The 23,591-nt window shown below is 50.8% G+C and overlaps 1 protein-coding gene across 3 annotated transcripts in view; it reads right to left on the reverse strand.

Annotated features, from left to right (window-relative positions):
* Positions 1-15,685: 15,685 nt before the first annotated feature.
* RNF216 (ring finger protein 216) overlaps positions 15,686-23,591 on the reverse strand; it is a 172,192-nt gene continuing 164,286 nt past the window's right edge. For all 3 annotated transcript variants that reach the window (XM_030846620.2, XM_030846617.2, XM_030846618.2), the window contains exons 16-17: positions 19,445-19,514; positions 15,686-18,700 (exon numbers count right to left, since the gene is read on the reverse strand). In XM_030846620.2, coding sequence (XP_030702480.1) covers positions 18,381-18,700; positions 19,445-19,514 — 390 coding nt within the window. In that variant the 3' untranslated portion in view covers positions 15,686-18,380. The remainder of the gene's footprint in view (positions 18,701-19,444; positions 19,515-23,591) is intronic.

Genomic DNA, 23,591 nt, shown 5'->3' on the forward strand with positions numbered 1-23,591 from the left:
GCCAAGCTCCTCCAGACTGCAGGGATGGGGATGCACTGGAAGGGGCTCAGGGAGGGGTCCCCAGTTGGGCAGTTGAGCGAGGTTGAGCGAGGTGGTTCCCTGCGGTGCCCGGGGTGGGCGCCTGCCCAGGAGCAGGAATGACCTGTCCTGGAATGATGCAGGCACCCCTCCCCGCATCCTCCCAGCCAGGCCCAGGCACTGATTCTGAATTCCACGCGTTCTGCAAAAATGGGCGCAGAGCAAGTGGCTGCGCGTTACAGGGGCTTATTCCCCCGCCCCACACACACCCCGCGAATGAGGCGCAAAGGCTGGTGGGGGAGGTGATCACACCTAGGGAGGAGGGGGGCCTAACCCAATACTAGGGACAGGAAAGGCAACCAGGGCAAGGGAACCGCACGAGCAAAGGTCAGGTGGGAGGAACCTTGGGGCGGGGCCTGGTTGGGTCCCGGATGAAGAGTGGATTTGAGTGAGGCCATTGTCTCTAGGCCCACGTGGAGGCGACAGGCGTTACCGGAAGGCGGCAGACACTCCCGGGGGCGCACATGGAGCACCGTGGGGACCACCAGATTCACTCCTGCGCACGCACCGGGACTCCCCGTGTCCTGGTCGAAAGGTGCCCCCCCCCGTCAGAATTGGCTCTGGGGCCCCCAGGGCGCAGATTCCAGAGCAAAGGATGCGGTTCTTCCTCAGCGATTCCCAGTTCACAAGGGTCACTGTGTGATCCTGCACACACGCACACGGGCTTGTGTACATGCATGGGTGAATGCACACAGGAACACAGGCATGTACAGGAGCCCAGTGCACACACAACACGCATGCACATAGAGACATACGTGGACGCAGGCACAGGCACACGGACCAGCCCACAGGAACAAAGAGCTTACGGTTTGCTCACCAGCCTGCATTGACTCAGCCCACAGGCTTCCAACCACTGTGCCTGGGGACTCCGTTCCCCTCAGTTTTCCCAGACCCTGACTGCAGCTCCTCTCACCTCCAGCTGGGTCAGGGGCCAGTGGGCCCCACAGTTCTGAGGCCGGGTTCCCCCCAAGCCTGCCATGGAGGGCCAGCAAGAGTCCAGGCTGCCATTGCTCAGATGGGGACATCAAGGCCTAGAGAAATGCCCAGTGAGTCTGGGCAGCTGCAGCCAGTGCTCCAAGCTACTCGTTGGGGTTAATTGTGAGCCTAAAAGATCATGTCAGAAGGAAAAACATTCAATTAAACTTGTAAGGAAGAAAAAAGGAAGGAGAGGCAGCCCTTCTTCCCTTCCGTGGCTCTTTTCCCTGTTAGGGGCAGGACTGCCGAAGGCCGGGCAGATGGGGCAGCTGCGGTCCCCAGGATGTAACCTGGCCAGAGTAAACTGGGATCTCCACAGGTTGGTCCTTTAGGTCCGTCTTGGGGTGGGACCCCAAGCCCTGCTGGGGGCTCCAGCCCCAGCAGGACACAGGTGGTCCCCCCTGGTGGGGGGAAGCCTCTGAACTTCCTAGGTGCATCTCCACAGGACACTTCAAGCCCCCTGCCCTCCCCAGCTCAGGCTCCTCCCCTGTTCATTTCTGGGGAGCCCTCAGTGGAGGATATCCCAGACCTGGCTGGGCCCTGCTTCCTACAGGGCCTCTTCCAGAATTGAGAAGTATGAGAGGTGACCTCCAGTGACCTTGGGGCTCATAGCTCACACTGAAGTGTAAGGTAGGTGAGGCTACAAAGGGACCCCCGCCACTCTGGACTTCCTGGGGACCCTCTGGCCTCAGTTTCCCTCATTTGAGCGACGGACAGCTGGTTCCCTGGGCCTCAAGACTGTCAGATGGGGGAGGGGCTCTGAGACCTCCGGGGCAGCGAAAGGAAAAGGGAACAGATGGGGTCTCCCCAGGCAGAAGGAGGCCTGGAGAAGGGGCTCAGGCCTGGGAAGGGTAGGCTGGGGCTGAGCATTTGGCCTGAAGCCCCAGCCCTTTAGTGGGGCCCCTGAACTTAACCAGGAGGAGGCTGATTCTCTGTGAGGAGATGGGGGGAAGAGAAATTGCTCTCCTCTCCCTGCCCCCTCCCCCCAGTCCAGGCCTGACCCCCAGAAGGGGAAGGGAAACCCACCTTCCAGGAATCTGGAACTGGGCAAGCTGCTCTGAAAGGTTTACTATTACTATCATTATTGTTACTTTAAGAATTAAGAGAGGGACTTCCCTGGTGGCACAGTGCTTAAGAATCTGCCTGCCAATGCAGGGGACACGGGTTCAAGCCCTAGTCCGGGAAGATCCCACATGCCGCAGAGCAACTAAGCCAGTGTGCCACAACTACTGAGCCTGCACTCTAGAGCCCACGAGCCACAACTACTGAAGCCCTCGCGCCTAGAGCCTGTGCTCTGCAACAAGAGAAGCCACCACAATGGGAAGCCCGCGCACTGCAACGAAGAGTAGTCCACACTCACCGCAACTAGAGAAAGCCCACACACAGCAAAGAAAACCCAATGCAGTCAAGAAAAAATAAATAAGGGCTTCCCTGGTGGCGCAGTGGTTGAGAGTCCGCCTGTCAATGCAGGGGACACGGGTTCGTGCCCCGGTCCGGGAAGATCCCGCATGCCGCGGAGCAGCTGGGCCTGTGAGCCATGACCGCTGAGCCTGCGCGTCCGGAGCCTGTGCTCTGCAACGGGAGAGGCCACAACAGTGAGAGGCCCACGTACCACAAAAAGTAAATAAATAAATAAATTTATTAAAAAAAAAAAAAAAGAATTAAGAGAATAGGGACTTCCCTGGTGGTCCAGCAGTTAAGACTCCTTACTCCCAATGCAGGGGCCGGATTGGATCCCTGGTCAGGGAACTAGATCCTGCATGCCACAACTAAAGATCCCGTGTGCGGCAACTAAGACCCGGCGCAGCCAAATAAATAAATAAATATTAAAAAAAAAGAATTAAGAGAATAAATACCTAGAGTATAAAGTCAAAGGGTGCCCCAGCCCCAGTCCTCCCCCCAGAGGTAACACTGAAGTTACTTATACTCTTCCAGAAAATCTTTTTTTTTTTTTTTTTTTTTGCGGTACGCGGGCCTCTCACTGTTGTGGCCTCTCCCGCTGCGGAGCACAGGCTCTGGACGCGCAGGCTCAGCGGCCATGGCTCACGGGCCCAGCTGCTCTGCGGCACGTGGGATCTTCCCGGACCGGGGCACGAACCTGTGTCCCCTGCATCAGCAGGCGGACTCTCAACCACTGTGCCACCAGGGCAGCCCCCAGAAAATCTTATTTTTTATTTAAGGAATATAGCCCTTACTATGTGCCAGGTACAAAGCCCTTCATTACCTAACTTAGTCCTTATGATGGGCTGAATTGTGTCCCCACCAAATTCATATGATGAGGTCCTAACTCCCAGTACCTCAGACTGTGACTGTTTGTGGAGGTCGGGTATTTAAAGAGGTGATTAAAATTAAATGAGGTCATTGGGGTAGGCCCTACTCCAATATGACTGGTATCCTTATAAGAGGAGGGGATTAGGGACTTCCCTGGTGGCGCAGGGGTTAAGAATCCGCCTGCCAATGCAGGGGACACCGGTTCGAGCCCTGGTCTGGGAAGATCCTACATGCCGCGGAGCATCTAAGCCTGTGTGCCGCAACAACTGAGCCTGAACTCTAGAGCCAGTGTGCCACAGCTACTGAGCCTGTGCCCATGCTCCACAACAAGAGAAGCCACCGCAATGAGAAGACTGCGCACCGCAAGGAAGAGTAGCACCCACTGGCCGCAAGGAGAGAAAAGTCTGCGTGCAGCAACGAAGACCCAACGCAGCCAAAAAAAAAAAGAGGAGGGGATTAGAACACAGACAGGCACAGAGGGATGACCATGTGAGGACAGGGGGAGAAAACAGCTGTCTGCAAGCCAAGGAGAGAGGCCCAGGAGACATCAACTCTGCTGATACCTTGATCTCAGACTTCTGGCTCCCAGAACTGTGAGCTAATATATGTTTTTGTTTAAGCCGCCCAGCCTGTGGTACTTTGTAACCGTGGCCCCAGGAAATTAATACAGACCTTATAACAGCCCCGCATGGTAGGTACTGTTGTTGTTCCACTTACTGGTGCAGAAATTGAGGCACAGAGAGGTTAAGTAACTTGCTCAAGGTCACACACCCAGTTCGTGGTACAACTGGAATTTTTATATAAAAGCCTAACAGGTGGAAATGCAAATCAAAGTCAAAATGAGATACCACCTCACACCTGTCAGAATGGCTATTCTCCAAATGACAGAAAATAACAAGTGTTGGAGAGGAATTTTAGGGAAAAGGGAAGCCTCATGCACTGTTGGTGAGAATGTAAATTGGTGCAGCCACTATGGAAAACAGTATGGAGGGTCCTCAAAAAACTAAAAAGAGAACTACCATATGATCCAGCAATCCCACTCCTGGGTATTTACCCGAAGATCACTAAATCAAGGGGCTTCCCTGATGGTGCAGTGGTTGGGAATCAGCCTGCCAGTGCAGGGGTCACGGGTTCGAGCCCTGGTCCGGGAAGATTCCCACATGCCGCGGAACAACTGGGCCCGTGAGCCACAGCTACTGAGCCCACGTGCCACAACTACTGAAGCCCGCATGCCTAGAGCCTGTGCTCTGCACCAAGAGAGGACACTGCAATGAGAGGCCAGCACACCACACCGAAGAGTAGCCCCCGCTCGCCACAGCTAGAGAAAGCCCACATGCAGCAACAAAGACCCAACGCAACCAAAAATAAATAAATAAATTTATTTTTAAAAAAACCCACTAATTCGAAAAGATACATCTACCTCAATGTTCATAGCAGCATTATTTATAATAGTCAAGATATAAAGACAGGGCTTCCCTGGTGGCGCAGTGGTCGAGAGTCCACCTGCCGATGCAGGGGACACGTGTTCGTGCCCCGGTCCGGGAAGATCCCACATGCCGCGGAGCGGCTGGGCCCGTGAGCCATGGCCGCTGAGCCTGCGCGTCCGGAGCCTGTGCTCCGCAACGGGAGAGGCCACAACAGTGAGAGGCCCGCGTACCACCAAAAAAAAAAAGATATAAAGACAACCTAAGTGCCCATCAATAGATGAATGGATAAAAATGGATAAAGAAGATGTGATACACACACACACACACACACACACACACACACACATACACACACACACAATGGAATACTGCTCAGCCATAAAAAAGAATGAAATCTTGCCATTTGCGACAATGAGGCTGGGCCTAGAGGTATTATGCTAAGTGAAATAAGTCAAAGACGAATACCATACGATTTCACTTATATGTGGAATCTAAAAAACAAAACAAATGAGCAAACATAACAAAACAAACAGACTCAGACACAGGGAACAAACAGGTGGTTGCCAGAAGGGCGGGATTGGGGGGATGAGTGAAATAGGTGAAGGGGATTTAGAGGTACAAGCTTCCAGTTACAAAATAAATATCACCAGAATGAAAGGTACAGCATAGGGAATATAGTCAATAATATTGTAATAACTTTGTATGGTGACAGATGGTAACCAGACTTGTGGTGATCATTTTGTAACGTATATAGTACATTAGTGTAATGTATACTATGTATAATCCAATGTACACTATGTTGTACACCTGAAACCAACACAACGTTGTAAGTCAATTATGCTTCAATAAAAAAATCAACAAACATAACAGGACTTCCCTGGAGATCCAGTGGTTAAGACTCCGCGCTTCCACCGCAGGGGACGCGGGTTTGATCCCTGGTTGGGGAAGATCCCACATGCCGCACAGCATGGCCAAAAAAAAAAAAAAAAAAAATCAACAAACATGACAAGTATGTACCGGCACACAGGCACTCAAAGTCATCAGTTCGCCCAGAAACAGATGGATACCAGCGTTCAGGCCAAGTGACTACTTTGGAGGTGACCCGGGGACAGGGAGAGGAGGCGAGAAGGAAGGCAATGGCAGGGCAGCACCGTGGGCACCGGGCCCTGAAGCCCTCTGGGTGGTTCAGGAGATCAGGACAACATACTGCAGAGCCTTCCCTGGGGAGCAGGGACGCAAGCCTGTCACCACCAAACCTCTCCATCATGGTGGGCTGCTTTCTAGAGCGCCAAGCTGTACTCTGGACTTCCCCTGTGTGGACAGGACGGATGCGTGCCTGCAGCTGGGGGACTGCTGGGCGGGGGGCAGAGGGTGGCGCGGGGGTTGGAAGGCAGCACCTCTGCTGCAGAGGGGGAGCCGAGGGGATATGTGAGGGGCACCGACATGGCTGCTACGGCCTATGTTGTTATGCACTTATTATCATGACCCCCGTTGTATTTATTTTATTCCAGTTAACTAATTAAATAACTTTTAATTGTGGTAAAATACACTAGCACAAAAGCTGCCATCTTAACCATTTCTAATGGTTCACCGATGTTAGGAATATCCACATTGTTGTGCCATCACCTAATCGCCACCGTAATCTCCAGAACTCTTCATCTTGTAAAACTGACACTCTGTCCCCTCCCCCAGCCCCTGGCACCCACCCTTACACTGTCTGCCTCTATGAATGTGATACTGTAGGGACCTCATCCAAGTGGAATCATACAGTATTTGCCCTTTTGTGAGTGGCTTATTTCACTCAGCATAATGGCCTCAAAGTTCATCCATGCTGTAGCAGGTGCCAGCATCTCCTTCCTTTTAAAGGCTGAATACTATTCCATTGTACTGGTACGCCCCATCTGTCGGTGGACATTTGGGTTGCTTCCATCTATTGGCTATTGTGAATAATGCTGCTATGAACATAGGTGTACAAGACCCTGCTTTCAATTCTTTTTTTTTCTCTTTTGCTGCACGGCATGGCATGTGAGATCTTAGTTCCCCGACCAGGGATCGAACCCATGCCCCCTGCAGAGGAAGGGTGGATTCTTAACCACTGGACTACCAGGGAAGTCCCCCTGCTTTCTTTTCTTTTTTTTTTTTTTTTTTAATTTTTAAATTATTTATTTATTTATTTTTGGCTGCATTGGGTCTTCGTTGCTGCTTGCGGTCTTTCTCTAGTTGCAGAGAGCGGGGGCTACCCCTCGTTGTGGTACGCAGGCTTCTCATTGCAGTGGCTTCTCTTGTTGCGGAGCATGGGCTCTAGTTGCGTGGGCTCTAGTAGTTGTGGCCCACGGGCTTAGTTGCTCCGCGGCATGTGGGATCCTCCCAGACCAGGGATCAAACCCGTGTCCCCTGCATTGGCAGGCGGACTCCTAACCACAGCGCCACCAGGGAAGCCCTGCTTTCAATTCTTTTGGGCATAGACCCAGAAGTGGAATTGCTGGTTCATGTGGCCATTCTAATTTTAATGTTTTGAGGAACTGCCATAATGTTTTCCATAGCAGCTGCACCATTTTACATTCCCAGCAATGGTGCACGAGGGTTTTATTTTATTTTTTGACACACGCAGCATCGTATGCGTCCACTGCTCCGTCCGTTCACTTGTCACCTAACACATGCCGGTTTTCCTTATCTGCCCAGACAGACCTCACTCTGTCTTCTCACGCTCAGCCCTGTGACATCCTGTCTTATCTACCTCGTCCCCTGCTCACGGACGTTCACATCCTTTCTCATCTGTCATGACTGGCACAAACATGGCTGAATGGAACAATGGTGGGTAGGAGCCTTTTTACAAGTCTCTGGGGTAAATTCCTGGAAGGATTAAAATTCTTGGGTCACTTGACGTTTTGATAGATGTAGTCTGATGGCCTCCCCAAAAGACGCTCCCCCCGGCCCCTGCCCAGCTGTGGCTGTTTCTTTACACTTTTCCCAACGTGGATGGAATCACTCTTGAAGCTTCTTGCCAAGCTGAGAGGTGAGAAGCCGGGTCCTACGTGTGTTGGTGTGTGCCATCAGCACTGTGCTCGGGTTAGTCTGCTAACTGGGAACACAGGGTGTCTGGCCCAGGGGGCTCCTGCCTGCTGGGCTTCCTCCTTTCCCAAAGCACCACTGGCAGATTTGAGGGGTGTAAATAAAAACCTCATACATCTTCCAGGGCTCCAGATAAAGTCTCATCAAAGAGCTGGTAACCGGGACTTCCCTGGTGGTGCAGTGGTTAAGAATCCGCCTGCCAATGCAGGGGACACGGGTTCGAGCCCTGGTCTGGGAAGATCCCACATGCCTCCGAGCAACTAAGCCCATGCGCCACAACTACTGAGCCTGCGCTCTAGAGCCCGCGAGCCACAACTACTGAGCCCATGCGCCACAACTACTGAGCCTGCATGCCTAGAGCCAGTGCCCTGCAACAAGAGTAGTCACTGAATAAGAAGTCAGTGCACCACAACTAAGAGTAGCCCCCGCTCACTGCAACTAGAGAAAGCCCGTGCGCAGCAACAAAGACCCAACACAGCCAAAAATAAAAATAAAATAAATTTATTAAAAAGAAAAAAAGAAAAAGAGCTGGTAATCAAGGAGGCCCTGGGTCCCTGCAGCTCCAGATGTGCTCAAGGGGGCTCCAAGGTGGCTGATGGTCAGCCAGTCCCCTCACTCACGTGGGCCAAGGTCCTCCCCACAGAGGCTGTCCTCTTTGAGGGTGTAGGCTGTGCCCTGTCTGGCTCCCTTCCCCTTCTGTTTATTTTTTTCACTTTTTTTTGGTGTGTTTCTTTGTTTTGGATAGTTTCTATTGCTGTCTTCAAGTTCAGTAACCTTTTTTTTTTTCTTTTTTCCCCTGTAGCATCTAATCTGTTATTAATTCCACACAGGGTATTCTTTTAAAAATATAAAACATTGTATACTTTCATCTTTAGAAGTTTAATTTGGGTGGGTTTCCTCCCACCCTGTTTTTTTTTATCATGCTCATGTCTTCTTTTGCCTTCTTGAGGGAATCGATTTACATCTATCTATAACAGCTGTTTTAATGTCCTTGTCCACTAACTGTATCTTCTTGCTTCTAGCGATTGATTTTCTTCCATCCTTAATATGGGTTGTATTTTCCTGCTTCATTGCCTGCCTTGTAATTTTTGATCCGATGACAGATATTTAGATTTTCATGTTGTTATATGCTGGATTTCTTTTCTCTCTTTTTAAAAATATTTTAATTAATTAATTTTTGGCTGTGTTGGGTCTTAGTTGTGGCAGTCAGGCTTCTCTCTAGTTGTGGCATGTGGGCTACCTAGTTGTGGCATGCAGGCTCTCTAGTTGTGACATGGGCTTAGTGGCCCTGTGGCATGTGGGATCTTAGTTCCCTGACCAGGGGTCGAACCCACGTCCCCTGCGTTGGAAGGTGGATTCTTAACCGCTGGACCACCAGGGAAGTCCGAATTTCTTTTCTTTGCGTTTCTTTTAATGTCTGTTAGCTTCATATGTTTTTGCTCTGGGTTGAAGTTAAAGTACTTGGAACAGCTTGATCGTTTGGAGGCTTGCTTTTAAATTTGGGGCCAAAGCAGCCCTTCAGCCTTTCATGCCCACTATGGTGGTGACATCTTTCTGAGAATTCTAGCCCTGATCCATGCACTTAGATTCTTTGCTCTGCTGTGGGGAACATGAACTATTCCCAGTGCCGTGTGGCCTTTGTGGGTCGTTTAGTCTGCTTCTTTCTGCTGGTTATTTCCTGGCCTGGCACCGGGTCCTCACATGCATTAACTCGTCAATTGTCAGCTGAAGACAGAGGAGGCCCCTCTGCAGACCCCTAGAGCAGCTCTCCCCTCTTTTCTGCTCTTTTGCTCTGCGGATTCTCGGTCTCACCAAATTCTCAACTCTCCTCAACTCTGGGAGTCCACTGGTCTCCGCCAGGGCTTCCTGCTCCTGTGCTGCAGCCTGGACAACTCTCCAGAAAGGAGGCTGGGAAATTGTAGAGTTCACCTCATTTGTTTCTCTTGTCTCAGGGGTCACTGACTTTGCTCCTGTTGTCCACTGTCTGAAGACTATTGTTTCATATATTTTGTCTGATTTTTTAGTTACTTAAGGGGGAAGGGTGAATCCAGTCATCCTTGTTACTCCACATGGCCAGAAGTGGTATTTCTCCCCTCCCTCCCTCCTCCTTCCTCTTTCTTCTCCTTCTCCTTTTTGTTAAATAACATCTTTATTGTGTGATAATTCACATACCATAAATTCATCACCTCAAAACGAAAGACTGTAGGGACTTCCCTGGCAGTCCAGTGGTTAAGACTCTTCGCTCCAAAAGCAGAGGGCACGCACTCTTTTTTTTTTTTGGCACGCACTCTTTAGCTGTCACCCCCTATCCCTCCATGGCCCCCTCCAACCCTGAGCAACCACTAATCTACTTTTTGTCTATATAGGTTTGCTGATTCATATAAATGAAATCACACAATCTGCAGCCTTTTGTGTTTGGCTTCTTTCACTTAGCACAATGCTGTCAAGATTCATCCACATTGTCGGAGGTGTCAGGACTTCTTTCTTGTACGGCCAGATGATATCCCGTTGTATGGAGAGACCCCATTTTGTGTGTCCGTTCATCAGATGATGGACATTTGGATTGTCTCCACTTTTTGGCTGTTTATGAATAATGCTCAATTATCATGGTATTAAACACATTCTAGGGAGACATCTCTGTAGATTCATAACCCCAGCTCTTGATATCTGCACCATCAGGACACCTGTAAAACCCCAGCCCATTAGAGCAGGGAGGGCTTTTCAGGCTACCCAGCCAACCCCTCCACTTCACAGATGGGGGAATGGATGCTCCAGCTGGCAGGTGACTTGCCCACCATACCAGCAGTGGAAGGAACACTCACTCACATTTTCTGATCCTAAAAACAATGAAGGTAACATTTGCGTGGCTCCTGTGGGTCGGGCTGCATCTTCACATACACTATCTCATTTGATGCCCTACATCCCCCTTCTGAGGTGGGTCTTTTTATCCTCATTTCACAGATTTCTTCTTCCAACAGTTATTGCCTGAGCACCCCAGACCCTGAACTGGTGCTGGAGATGTTGAGCTGGGCAGAATGGTGCTCCTGGGATTTCAGGGAGGCAGGCACTGTGGAAAATATTCCAAAGGTAGGGAATCAATCAAAGATGGTTAGTGCCTCATGAGGATAGAGGTCAGGGGACTGGGCTGTGTCTCAGAGGCAGGAAATGGCAGAGCTGGGTAGGAACGCCCAGCTTTAAGGTCGCTCTAGGCTTCCTTTTTGGCCTTACTCCCCATCAGAAGGGAGAGAAAGGATATGTCTGTGGGGGAGGTGTCAGCTTCCCCGAGGTCTGAGGCTGTGAGCAGGCTTGGCCCTCAGGGTGCCTGGGACAGGGGCAGCCGGGCCTCCAGCAGGTCGCCAAGATGTGCCTCTGCCTGCACAGTGCCCTTCCCTTGAGCTATGGGCATGTCTCCGTCTTATAGAGACATTGACCCTTATAACTCATGCGTTTCAGCATGCGAGGTGAAGCTGCCTTTGAAGACTGGGTAAGGACGCCTGGTGGAGGTGATTCAGAGCCCTAACTCTGGGCTGTGTTCATTTTATAATCATAGCTTCGCTTTTGTTCCAATTTGGTTTCTCTGTTTGTTTTTATATCATATGTATTTTTGGTAAGTGGCCTTAAACGCGATAGAAATGAGTAAAGAGGGGGAGGGGGAGAGAGAGAGAGAGACAGAGAGGACCAGACTTGGGGCCAACAGAGAAAGGAGGGACAGAGCCATTTAAGAAGGCTGCGGCCACAGTCCCCCCCAGGCGCCTCTTCCAGCCGTGAGAGGCGAGCCGCGCACAGGGGGCGGGCCACAGGCTTGGTTTGGGGCACGCTGGGCGCTGCGCGAGGTGGTTTGTGTGCGCCGGCCCCGGGGAGCCCTTGACAGCCCCCGCCCGTCGTGCTGGGGGGAAGCTCGGGCCGCTAGGGGCGAGGGACCCTGGGAGGCCATCTACGGGGCTGCAGTCTCAGACAAACCGCAGCAGGGCTCAAAGCTGCCCGCGGCGGTTTCTAGCCATTGCGCTCTCTTGCTCGGGGTGGTTTCCTGCTGCCGAGGCCGCGGAGGAGCGGGTGGAGCAGCGGCGGGGGAAGGGGGCCGCTGGCTCCGGGGCGGGAGAAGCTCGGTTGGGCCCTGGTGGGGGCTTGGAGGGGAGGGGAGGAGGGACAGCACCGGGTCTGCTACCCGACGCCCAGAGGGCCGGAGACAGGGCTCGGAGGGGCAGGAGGCTACTCCCCCTGTCGCCGCACCCAACCTACTGACAAGCCCTAGGCGATGAAGAGGAGCCAGGTTGGGGTCTTTCCCCACCCTCTTGGCTGCAGGCACCTCCTCTAGGCCACCTCCCCAGCCCATGGGAGCCTCCTGCTGCGTCTTCTGTTCCTGCGGTCTGGTGTTTTAGTGGCATGTTTTTTGTCACCACTGCTGCGGAGCCTGACAGCCCAAGCCCACCCAGTTGAGTGGCGCCTTCCTGAGGCCCAGCCTAAGCCTGTACCATTTAGTGGCGCGTGCACAGGTGCCCACTGTGTGCAGGGCGTGGGGCATGGTCTCAGTGCCGCAAGGATTTTAGTTTTTATACAGCAGGTTATTAGTCATCAATTTTTTTTTTTTTTTTTTTTTTTTTTTTGCGCTACGCGGGCCTCTCACTGTTGTGGCCTCTCTCGTTCTGGAGCACAGGCTCCGGACGCGCAGGCTCAGAGGCCATGGCTCACGGGCCCAGTCGCTCCGCGGCATGTGGGATCTTCCCGGACCAGGGCACGAACCCCTGTCCCCTGCATTGGCAGGCGGACTCTCAACCACTGCGCCACCAGGGAAGCCCCTAGTCATCAATTTTATACACATCAGTGTACACATGTCAATCCCAATCGTCCAATTCATCGCACCACCACCTCCACACACACACCCACCCGGCTTTACCCCCTTGGTGACCATACGTTTGTTCTCCACATCTGTGTCTTAATTTCTGCCCTGCAAACTGGTTCATCTGTACCATTTTCTAGGTTCCACATATATGCGTTAATATACGATGTTTTTCTCTTTCTGATTTACTTCACTCTGTATGACAGTCTCTAGATCCATCCACGTCTCAACAAATGCCACGAGGGTTTTAACTGGCACCTTCTAAGGCAAAGCCAAGCCAAGCCAGTGATCAGTCCTTGCCAAAAATGTGCTGATGAAGGGAGAGGAACTGGTTCTCCAACGTAATCCTGACTAAGAGGGATGACACAGATGGGGATTTAGATGTGACCATTTCCCACCAGGGGTCATGGGAACAAAGGGCCAGCAGGCTGGGGAGGGTTGGCTGTGCACCAGCCTTCAGGAAAGAGATTTTAATAAGCCCAAAGAGAATGCTAACAGAGCCTGCAGCAAGAGGTTATAAAACAAGGAGCTAATTAAAAATCATGTTTCAGAAGCACTTGCTCATACGTACCTTGTTACTGCTCAAGAAAGACTGAAAATCTGCACATCTGGCTTACTGGTTTTGTGAAATACACCATATATATCACAGAAAATAAATACACTGGAAGGAAACACATCAAAATATTATTAGTAGTCACCTTTGGGTAACAAAGCACTTCTTCTTTATACTTTTCTGTGTTTTCAATTTTTTTTTCCATTTAAAAACATTTACAATTGGCAAATATATTAAAAAAAGACACTTTTTTAAGGATGGAAAAAATAAAAGTTTGGACATTACAATGACAAATGCTCCTGACCTAAAAGCAGTTTTACCTAAAGAAAGAGGTGAAAATAGAAGTGATGTCTCCATGAGGTCAGATTACAGAGGGCATGACTTAGGACAGCAGGGTGGACCATGGTCACAAAGATGTGCCAATGAGGGGCAAGAGCACAGCCCAAGGCTCTCACCTGTGGTGGGTTGACACAGCTTTGCAGGAGAGGAATCTGGCAAAGCTACTGAAATATACCTGGAGAAAAGGGAGCCCTCCTACATTGTTAGCAGGAATGTAAATTGGTGCAGCTACTATGGAAAACAGTATGGAGGTTCCTTAAAAAACTTAAAATAGAGTTACCATATGATCCAGCAATCCCAGTCCTGGGGTTATATCTGTAAAAGGCAAAAACTCTAATTCGAAAAGATACATGCACCCCAACATTCTTAGCAGCATCATTTACAATAGCCAAGACATGGAAGCAACCTGAGTGTCCATCGACAGATGAATGGATAAGGAAGATGTGGTACATATATACAATGGATACTACTCAGCCATAAAAAAGAATGAAATAATGCCACTTGCAGCAACATGGATGGACCTAGAGATTATCATACTAAGTGAAGTAAGTCAGACAGAAGGACAATCATATGATATCACTTATATGTGGAATCTAAAAAATAGTACAAATGAACTTATTTATGAAACAGAAACAGACTCACAGACACAGAAAACAAACTTATGGTTACCAAAGGGGAAGGCGGTGGGGGATAAACTGGGAGTATGGGATTAACAGATGCGTGCTACCATATATAAAATAGATAAACAAGGATTTACTGTATAGCACAGGTAACTATGTTCAATAGCTTGTAAAAAAAGTATAACGGAAAAAATTTTTAAAAATCTAGATATATATACGTATAACCAGATCACTTTGCTGTACACCTGAAACTAACACAATATTGTAAATCAACTATACTTCAAAAAAAAAAAAAAATACACACACACCCCATTCTTTGATTCACAACTCCACTGCTGGAAATTTATCTATTGCAACATCAAAGGGAATGTTCACTGAGGTGTTGTGTGTGGTGGCAAGACTTTGCAAGCATCCAAATTTTCTTTAATGGGGCAATGGTTGGCAAATATATACAAAGAAATATCACGGAAGGCATAAAAGGCACAAATTAGAGCTATATTGACCCACAGACCTGCAGGGTACTCCATGACTGCAAAGAGAGAAAAGTGAGTTTCAGCCAAAAGTATGAAACCACTTTTGTAACAACAAAGGCCCAGAGCCCTGATAAGCAGGTGCATGTTGAAATGTGCTGGAGGGCGAGTGGGGTAAAGAGGGAGGAATGTGACTCTGGTTACTTGAATGGAGGATGGGAAAAAAAGATGGCAGTAGATTGCGGGGCAAAAACATTACTTATCTACTGATGGAAACTGTAGAATAGTCTATGATATTGCTGTAAATATGGAACATGTACAGGAACAAGAACTAGATGGCATGGGTAAATTTAAAAATACACCGATTTAGAAGCTGGTAATGCAGGTAACTTTTGTCTTGGGTTTACTTCAGTACACCTTTTTCAGATGTGCAATTAAAAAAAAAAATGTCACTCAGTAAAAAGCTGCAAGTGGAGAAGAGGATAGCGTGCTTTCTCAACATCTGAGCCCGAGCGTGCTGTGATCCACCCGTGCCCAGGGTACCCTCCAGGCCTGGCAGGTGGCAGGAAGTGTGTGGAAGGGGGTGTACCTGCAGCTTCACTGCCTAGGGGCTCCCTGTTCTCAGGACTGGCCTCCTGAGTGAGGTTTCTCCCTTTTGCATCCACCTCCAGGGCCGAGTCAGTGGCTTGCTGCAGGGGCCTGGAAGAGGGGCTGACCATACTTTCTTGAAGGGGATTCTGTACTGAAAAACAAATAAAAAACCCCCTTTGTGCCCAACCCGACCTGGGCAGCCACCCAGGCAGGGTTAGCATAATGGATCACCTGGTCTTCCTCCTGAGCAGGCCCAGCCCCTCGGGGCTCCTTTGGGATCAGATCCTGCAGCTCTCCAGCAGCATCCCGACCTCCGCTCTGGGTGAGCAGTGTTACATGAAGTGTTATCACTCCCCTGGAATCCGCTGGCTTTCAGTCCGAGCAGCCCCTGTAACTCTGTGGGGTCGTGGGGCCTGCCTGGTCAGGCCATGTGGAGAAACTAAACCAGAGAGCAGTCTGCACAAACATTTATTTACAAAAAACCAAGTTACATATGGTACAGGCTTTTTACATAACACAGTAGTTTAAACAATTATTTTATGTATTTTTACTACCAGAAGGTAAAGAATTTAGTAAACTAATCGTTTTTGCTATTTTTATACAAAGTGACAGGTCATGCACATTTTTTTTAAGTTTTAAAATCTTTTGCTAAGTGCAAATACTAGATTCCTCTCTCCAGTTTTAAGGCAAGAATGGGACTGTTGCTGGGCAGTCTCTCGCTCCAGGGAGCAAGCAAGGCAGCCCAGAGGGGAAGGTGCCAGGCTGCCTCCGGGACTGCTCTGTCCCCCAGACAGGGGCTGATCTCTGGGGGTGTCCTGTCGTTTGCATCTTGCAGCCACTGATTGGTGTGTCTGATGGTTATGGCGCCCTCTCTCCCCAACCCCATCACTAGTACAGACTGCTTCTCCAAGACACGAGGCACCTACAGGGTCATTTTGCAGACATGAGGGGGCTCACGCTTGGGTCAGAACTTGAGGCAAAAGTGACTGTGCTACATCTGCAGACCTGCGAGCCACTCCACAGCCTGGCTCAAGGAGGAACGTTAGGAATCAGGCGCCCTCGGCTCAGAAAGGCAGGAGTGGTTCCCTAGCTGCCTTGTGTGGCTAAAAACAGCCAGAACTCATCTCAAAAGACAAGTCTTCAGTTTGGCCTTGGGGGAATTATTCTGGTCTCCCTCCTGTGCAGCAACCTTTGGACCTTTGCATGCCAGGTCCTAGGGCAGTTCCTGGACCGCAGTGTCAAGGGCATGCAACACCAGCCCAAGGTCTGTCCTTGCTGCTGCCCCAGGACCTCCGTGGAGCCACGTACCCTGGGCTGCTGGGCAAAGATGGAAGCTGGTTCCTTCGTTAGATGATGAATCGGGTCAGAGACCCAGAAGGTTCTGGTGGGCTGGGGTGAGCACTGTCACCGGTGGGGCAGGTTGACAGCACCTGGGGTCACCCTCCCCATCCGGTGGGACATCTGTTGGCAGTTCACAGCCCTCAGGGACCCTCCCTTGGGGAAGCACGGGGAACATGCCTTAAAGGTACTTGAAGAAATACTGTTGCTGTGCCCCGAGGGCAGGGGCAGGAAGCCCAGTAGGGAAAGGCTCCTGGCAGCAGAGACTCAGTGTAGCCTCTCTTCATGCGCCCCCCACCCCAAGCCCAGGGGGCCACCTATCCGCAAACCCCAAACCCGGAGGAAAGACAGCAATAACAGGCAACCTGGCACATCACCTCTCCATTTTAATCTCTGAAAAACATCTGAGAGGCTGATGGCAATGGGTGACCGACCAGACAGTGATGCCTGGTCCCGGGTGTGTCCCCTCCTCTCTGAGGTCTGTGTGTGTGAACTTCGGGGAACCCCATAGCCATCAGAGCTTCAGCAAGAGGAAGGGAGGCCAACACAGGGAGCCAGGCAGGTTCATTCCCCACTGAGGCCTCTGCTCTGCACATGGGCTGGAGCATGAAGTACTGCAGAGCGGGTGGCCGGGGTGAGGCTCAAACACCTGGCTGGGGCTGGACAGCAAAAGGCAACTGGGAACATGGCGGGGACTCACCTGACCTCAGGAAAGGGTAGCTGCCAAGCGCAACCTGGGTCATGTACCTGCTGGGGAAAGCCAGCGCCACCATACCTTAGGGGAGAATCTGTTCATTACCTGGGTGGTGGCAAACACGGCTCCCTGGGAGAGCCACCAGGCCTCTGTCACAGCTACTTCAAAAGGATCTTGTGGTTGGCAAAAATTTCAGGACCATCCCACCCTCCTCAACTGCCAGGCGCGGGGCAACAGGTTTCTTTGACTTTGCAGAGACCAAGGGAGAGAAACTCTAGTAGAGGCCACAGAAAACTGGGAAGGTTCAAAGTGAGTAAACGGCAAATGTTTCTTTAGGTAAACTACAAACATTCCTTTGCATGAAATGGCTCTCTGTGGTCTCATCCAAGAGGATCAAGAGGGGAGGCGAGACCCTGGAACAATCACTGTGGTGGCGGCCTGGGGTACTGCACTTGGACACGGTCCACAGCCACCCCAACCTGAGCGGCGCTCCCAGGTCTGTGGACATCGCTCTGCCACTTAGACCAACCGGCTCAGGGCAGTGGGGTGCACCTCACTCTAGGTGGGCTTCGGAGCGAGGGGGGTAGAAGAACCAGGCCTCCACAACACGGTCCCAAGCTCTCAGCTCTCTTGAAACCGCACTACTTGTTATTTCACTTTATTTATGGATCACACTGCTACGGTAAGGAAGGCTTACGTGGTTTTTAACTGAGAGACTTCTGTTGTCTGCCGGGGGAGGGGATGGAGGCAAACATTTCCCTTCATCTATTTCTGCAGGGACGTGAGTGATAGAGACGGGCTACCTTGTGGCCCAGGGCCACCACGTTGGCTGCTAGGACGGCAGAACTCTTCAGGAAGAGGGTTTTGCTGCCCCCTTATCTCTGGCCCAATCCTGTTACGGGCACCCAGAGGGTACTGGCCTGCTGATCACTCTTCAAGGAGCAGTGGCCCTTCCCAGGAAGAAATCCAGCCTATCCATTCAACAGGCAAGTCCGTCATCCCTACTTAGCAGGCATGGACACAGCCATCAGCCTTGGGGGCAAAGGAGCATCTATCCAGCCTCCAGCCTGCACAGGATGCTTGGCGGGGCTCCCGGGAGGGGTGGCGCCTGGGTGTCAGAAGCGATGCCGTGGCTGGGGGCCAAAGTGCATAGGCAGGTTGTGCTCCAGCGGCATGTGGACGGGGGCGAAGTCGTAATTGACTCGTACATTGGGCAGAGGGGGCACATAGGGTGCTGGGATGGGGCCCATGTTGAGGGGGAAGTTGTTGAACATGGGCCGGACAGGAGGCAGGGGGAAGGCTGGGTGCACAAAGGCGTAGGGGGGGATCTGTGGCTGGTGCAGGTTCTGTGGGACGGGCCTCGGCAGGGCTTCGATCCTCTGGACTTTCTCTGGAGGCTTCTCCAAGGGGGGCCCAATGCGTTTGAAGGTATTCTCTGAAAAGAAGATGGGATTTAGTAGAGAAAACAGTTAAATCCCACTGTGCTCGGATCTGGCTTGGGACCAGAGCTGCATATCCTGATCCTGGTCCCAGGGGCCCTGAGCTGTAGGCTGACAGCCTGGAGCATGAGGGCAGACCGGGAACCTCCAACTTTCAGCATCATTCTTCCCTGTGGACACAGGAGGGGTGGCCAGGCCAGAATAAGGCCGATTAAAGCCCAAAAGGTAGCATGCACGCATGGGTGCATAGCCCCCTAACCAGCCATCACCAAGGACAAAACCGTACTTCCCACCGAGTGTCACACTCCGCAAGGATCACCTTGGAAGGAGGCAGACTGATCCAGCTCAGAAAAGGTGGAGCTTCTGTGAGAGAATTTCCTTTAGAGCCAGGGCGTGGATGGCCACTTACAGAAACTCCATTTCATTCCTCTGTAACCTCAGAGGGGCCTACTGTCGTTTTAAGTCTGCTTTCGCTTCTATTTGCTTCCTAAGCTCCAACTCACCCCTTGGGACCTCCTGGCCATCAAGGAGCTGCGGAAACTGTGTCTATGCTTTCAGGGCCTTTCCCAGAGGGAGCTGGATATGTGGGTGAGGTATATAAGTGGGCACCTAAGGGACAGCACTCCCCGGTGGTCCCTGGCTGGGTGGAGTGCCAGGATCCCGATGCAAGCCGGCAGTGGGGTCCCCTCGTCCCCTGTGCACATGGAGTGAGCACAGGGCCTGTCTTGGGGAGCACTTGCCTCCATTCTTTCTTTTCTGTTCCTCTTCGGCCTCCTTCTGGATTTCCTCAATTAGCTTCTCATCATCTTCCTAGGAGAAAGGAAAGCAGATGACAAGCTTGCTCTCAGCCAGCTCCATGCAGCGCTGAGGCCCTCCCGGAATGCGCGGGAGGCCGGCTTGCTGCCGATCAGCAATGGGGCTAAGCCAGAAACCTGCTGCTGACCAGCGAGGTCGTGGGCTTGCATACCACCCATTCCCAGTTCCCCGAGAATCTTCTTCCTTCATCATTAGACGGTGTTCCCATGAGGAAGCCCATCTGAAAGGCTGGGACCAAGGAGCGGGTCTGTGCACTGCAGGTGGCTGTCTGGGGGCTGGGCTGAGAGAGCCTGCTCTGTTCACTCAGCTGTAAGGTAAGAACTTCCCACAGCTCGGAGAGGGCAGACTGATAACCCAAGGGTTTGGTATGGGGGTGAGCTGGAGTGGGCAGGGCCTGAGGAGTTTCAGATCTTGAGTCTACAAACTCTGAGCAAGAAGCGCTCTCTGTAGGGCCCGGAAGTCTTGCTGGCTCCCCGAACTGAGCTGGACAAAAGACTATGCAGGCCTGCTGAGCCCTGAAGCTGGCCTTTAGCTCCTAGACAGTGGTGGGCTGTAGAAGGAGCAGCATCCCGCCAGCAGAAAAGTGGCCTGGGCCACAGGGAAGGACACAGCAGTCTAAGAACAACTCCCCTGTAGATCTCCCCATCTCCCCTTCTCAAACTCAGGCTTGGTAGGCCTGCTTCGCTAATAGGCAATTCAGACTTGGATTATCCCAGCCTGGGGACAGAGCCAAGTAGGCGCTCTGGGTACAGGTAGATGTGTGGGCTTCACCAGGGAAACTCAGGGGTCTGTGCCACATACAGTTCCCCCATCTCCACCTGCCCCAGGCACCGTGAACTGGGTTGCTGGCCCGGGACAGACAACCTGAACCATGCCTGTTCTGTGTAATGTCCTGGGGGTTCAACCCACTCCTCAGCGGCCCTGCAAAACGGCTGGGGACTGAAAGGACACTCGCTGGATTGAAAACACCACCAATACGGTGCATGTCTTTGCTGCCAGCCGCAGGGCTGCTGCTGAACCAGCATGGCCACGGAGGGCATGGGACTTAAGTCTACCCGCCACGAGCTGGGGCTCGACAAAGAGCAGAGTTGACACTGCAGCCACGACCTGAGCGTGGCAAGTGCACTGATCAAACTGAGAGACAGGCAGGCGTGTCCTGTTTCCTGGGGTCTTGCAGTAGCTCCTCCAGGAGTTAAGGGCAGTCAAACTGGGAAGAAGTAAGGAGAAGGGCAGTGGTGCCCAGTGTGGGGTGGGGAAGCATAAGCCAAGTTTCAGGACTTCCAGAAGCCTGCTAGAAACGTGTGTTGCCCCAGACGACGCATCAGGCGAGGCCTCTCCACGTGGTCTGGGCTGGAACACTGCCAGTGATAACTCTGGAGTTTTCATGCTGATTGGATGCTCTGGACTGGCTGACGTCACCCGTGGCACTTCTGGGAGGTGAATGGAGGGCCACAGAAGGGAGTGCATGAGCTGGAAAGAACCCCTGGAAAACCTTGGACCAGGGGAGAGCACAGCAGCCTCAGCGTGGAGCTGGGCAATGGGCAGTCTGCAGGCAATGGGCAGTTACTAATGTCATAACCAAGACGGTAACTTGTGATTTCAGACAGTTATGGCCCCTCCCTGATTCTGGAGTCATGAGTGTCGCTCACTCATTGTGTACTGGACACCTACTCTATAAAAACCCTAAGACATGCTCATCCAGCCTCTTTGTGAACACTCCAAATGAGGAAACTTACTACTCTACAGAGTAATCCCTAAGCCAATCAACACTAAGGGCTCCAGTAATGCAGCAGGCTTTGGTGGAGGCAGTCTGAAGCTCTCCATGTGAATGTCAAGATAAATTCTACCACTATCGAGATTAGGAGCTGGCAAACATCTTTATTTTGGTGCCAGTGGCAAGCCTAGGAAAAAAGATTAAAAAAAAAAAAAAGAGTAATCTAGAAAAATGGAAAGTAGGAGAGTTGTTGCTCTGCACTGCTCACTGAGTGACCTGGGCAAATTCCTGAACATCTGAGTCTGGGCATCTCATCTGTAAAATGGGCTGTTGTAAGGACCGTATGAGCTCAATTGTGTAAAGGACCCAGCACAAAGCAAGTACTCCTCATTAAAGACAGGAAAGTTGTGAAAATGGCAGGAATAAAGATTTCAGAAAGATGAAGTTTCAAGAGAAAGTGGTAAAGATTGGGAGATGCCCTAAGATTTCTCTCAGTGGCTTCTTTATGGTATGAGTGAGGTTTCCTGCCTCTGGTCATTTATTAATTATAACTATTAGTACTACATCACCATCACCCTCACCCCACCCCCACTATCTCATCCCTCTTCTATCACATCACTTAAATGTGGTCATGTCCATCAGTACCCAGAGGGACACCTAAGGCCTCTGATGGCACAGGAAGGCACCTTAGAAACCAGCCATTCTAACTTCCTTCTACCACAGAAAGTAAGGTCCCAGAGCAGGTAAGTTGTTCAAAGTTATGGTTAGTTGGCGGTGGACTAGGCAGTGTCACTCAAATACCTTTCCTGGAGAAAATCCACAGAAAACTACTTTGAAGGTTCCCGGTCCCTGTCGTTTGATTTGAAAATGTGGAGGGTATATGTATGCTTTCATTCAAGAATATGTATCGTGTGTCCAGTATGCATCAGGACCTGAACTGGATGTACAGCTAAGAATAAGGCAGACCTGGTCCCTTCCCTCATGGAGCTTCTATTTTTGTGCTGTGATCACAATTCCAGCTGGCATTCCACTTTGGAATCCTACATGGGCCTAAAGAGTAATTTCACAGCATTAAAGACTAACCCCTGACCCCCACCCCCTCTTTCCCCTCTGTCTTGTGACATTTCTGTCAGAATAAATGAAGAATGAGGGATACTTTCTGAGTAAAGATTCCAGGTCTCTTATAGCACTGTTAAGGGTATGGATGAACAGGGCATCTGACCGATTTTTATCAATACTAAGTTTCCTGTGATAAATCCAAACGCTCCTGGTAAAAGTTCGCCCCTGAATAAATGCAATGTAAGAATTCCCTTAGGAGGGTCTGAGGCACTTGCACAGGCAAGTGTGAGTTGAGCGTCCTGATACGGATCTGCCGGCTCTCTGGAGGACAGAGCAGCCAGGTCCACGAGCTGGCAGAAACTCCCAGGCCGCCACTGAGAGCTCTTCCGGGGTTGGGGGGCGGGAGAAGCCTTAGAGCCTTGAGTTCTTCACCTTTTGAAGAGAGCCACCTGGAGCCTCTTCCCTTCCTTCCTTTGCTCTGATCACTCTCCTGATTTGTTAAGTGGACTCAGGACTATTTGTCCTTAAGCTCTGGCTTTCCCTGGTTAGGCAGTGCTCTTACGGTCTAAATACAGTCTGTATTTCACAAGAAAATGTCAGCACTCAACTATTTTGAGCAGTGATTGTTACCATAAAGAATGAGCGAATTGTTAGTTACACCTAGAATATGGGTTAAGTGTTTCAGATTTCAACTTTCTCCAACTGGTTGGAGTCACAGGACACTATATTTCGAAACTAAGAACTAAAACACTTTTCAATATATTTTTTTTAAAGATAAAAATTACATTTTCAGCCAAATATGTTAGACTCTAAGGGGGAAGACTTTTTCTTCATCTGGGGTAGAATTTCCTTCCATAAGCAGTTTCCCTTGAGTATTTAAAATTCCTCAAGTCAAGAGTGAAGGCATGGGCTTCCCTAGTGGCGCAGTGGTTAAGAATCCGCCTGCCAATGCAGGGGACACGAGTTCGAGCCCTGGTCTGGGAAGATCCCACATGCCGTGGAGCAACTAAGCCCACGTGTCACGACTACTGAGCCTGTGTGCCGCACCTACTGAGCCCGCGTGCTACAACTACTGAAGCCTGAGCACCTAGAGCCCGTGCTCTGCAACAAGAGAAGCCACCACAATGAGAAGCCTGCACACCATAACGAAGAGTAGCCCCCGCTCACTGCAACTAGAGAAAGCCTGCGCACAGCAACGAAGACCCAATGCAGCCAAAAATAAATAAATAAATAATTAAAATAAATAAAATTTTAAAAAAAATTAAAAAAAAAGTGAAGGCAGAAGGGCTTTCCTGGTG

This window comes from Globicephala melas, chromosome 15 (genome assembly GCF_963455315.2).
Source record: "Globicephala melas chromosome 15, mGloMel1.2, whole genome shotgun sequence".
Classification (NCBI taxonomy): domain Eukaryota; kingdom Metazoa; phylum Chordata; class Mammalia; order Artiodactyla; family Delphinidae; genus Globicephala; species Globicephala melas.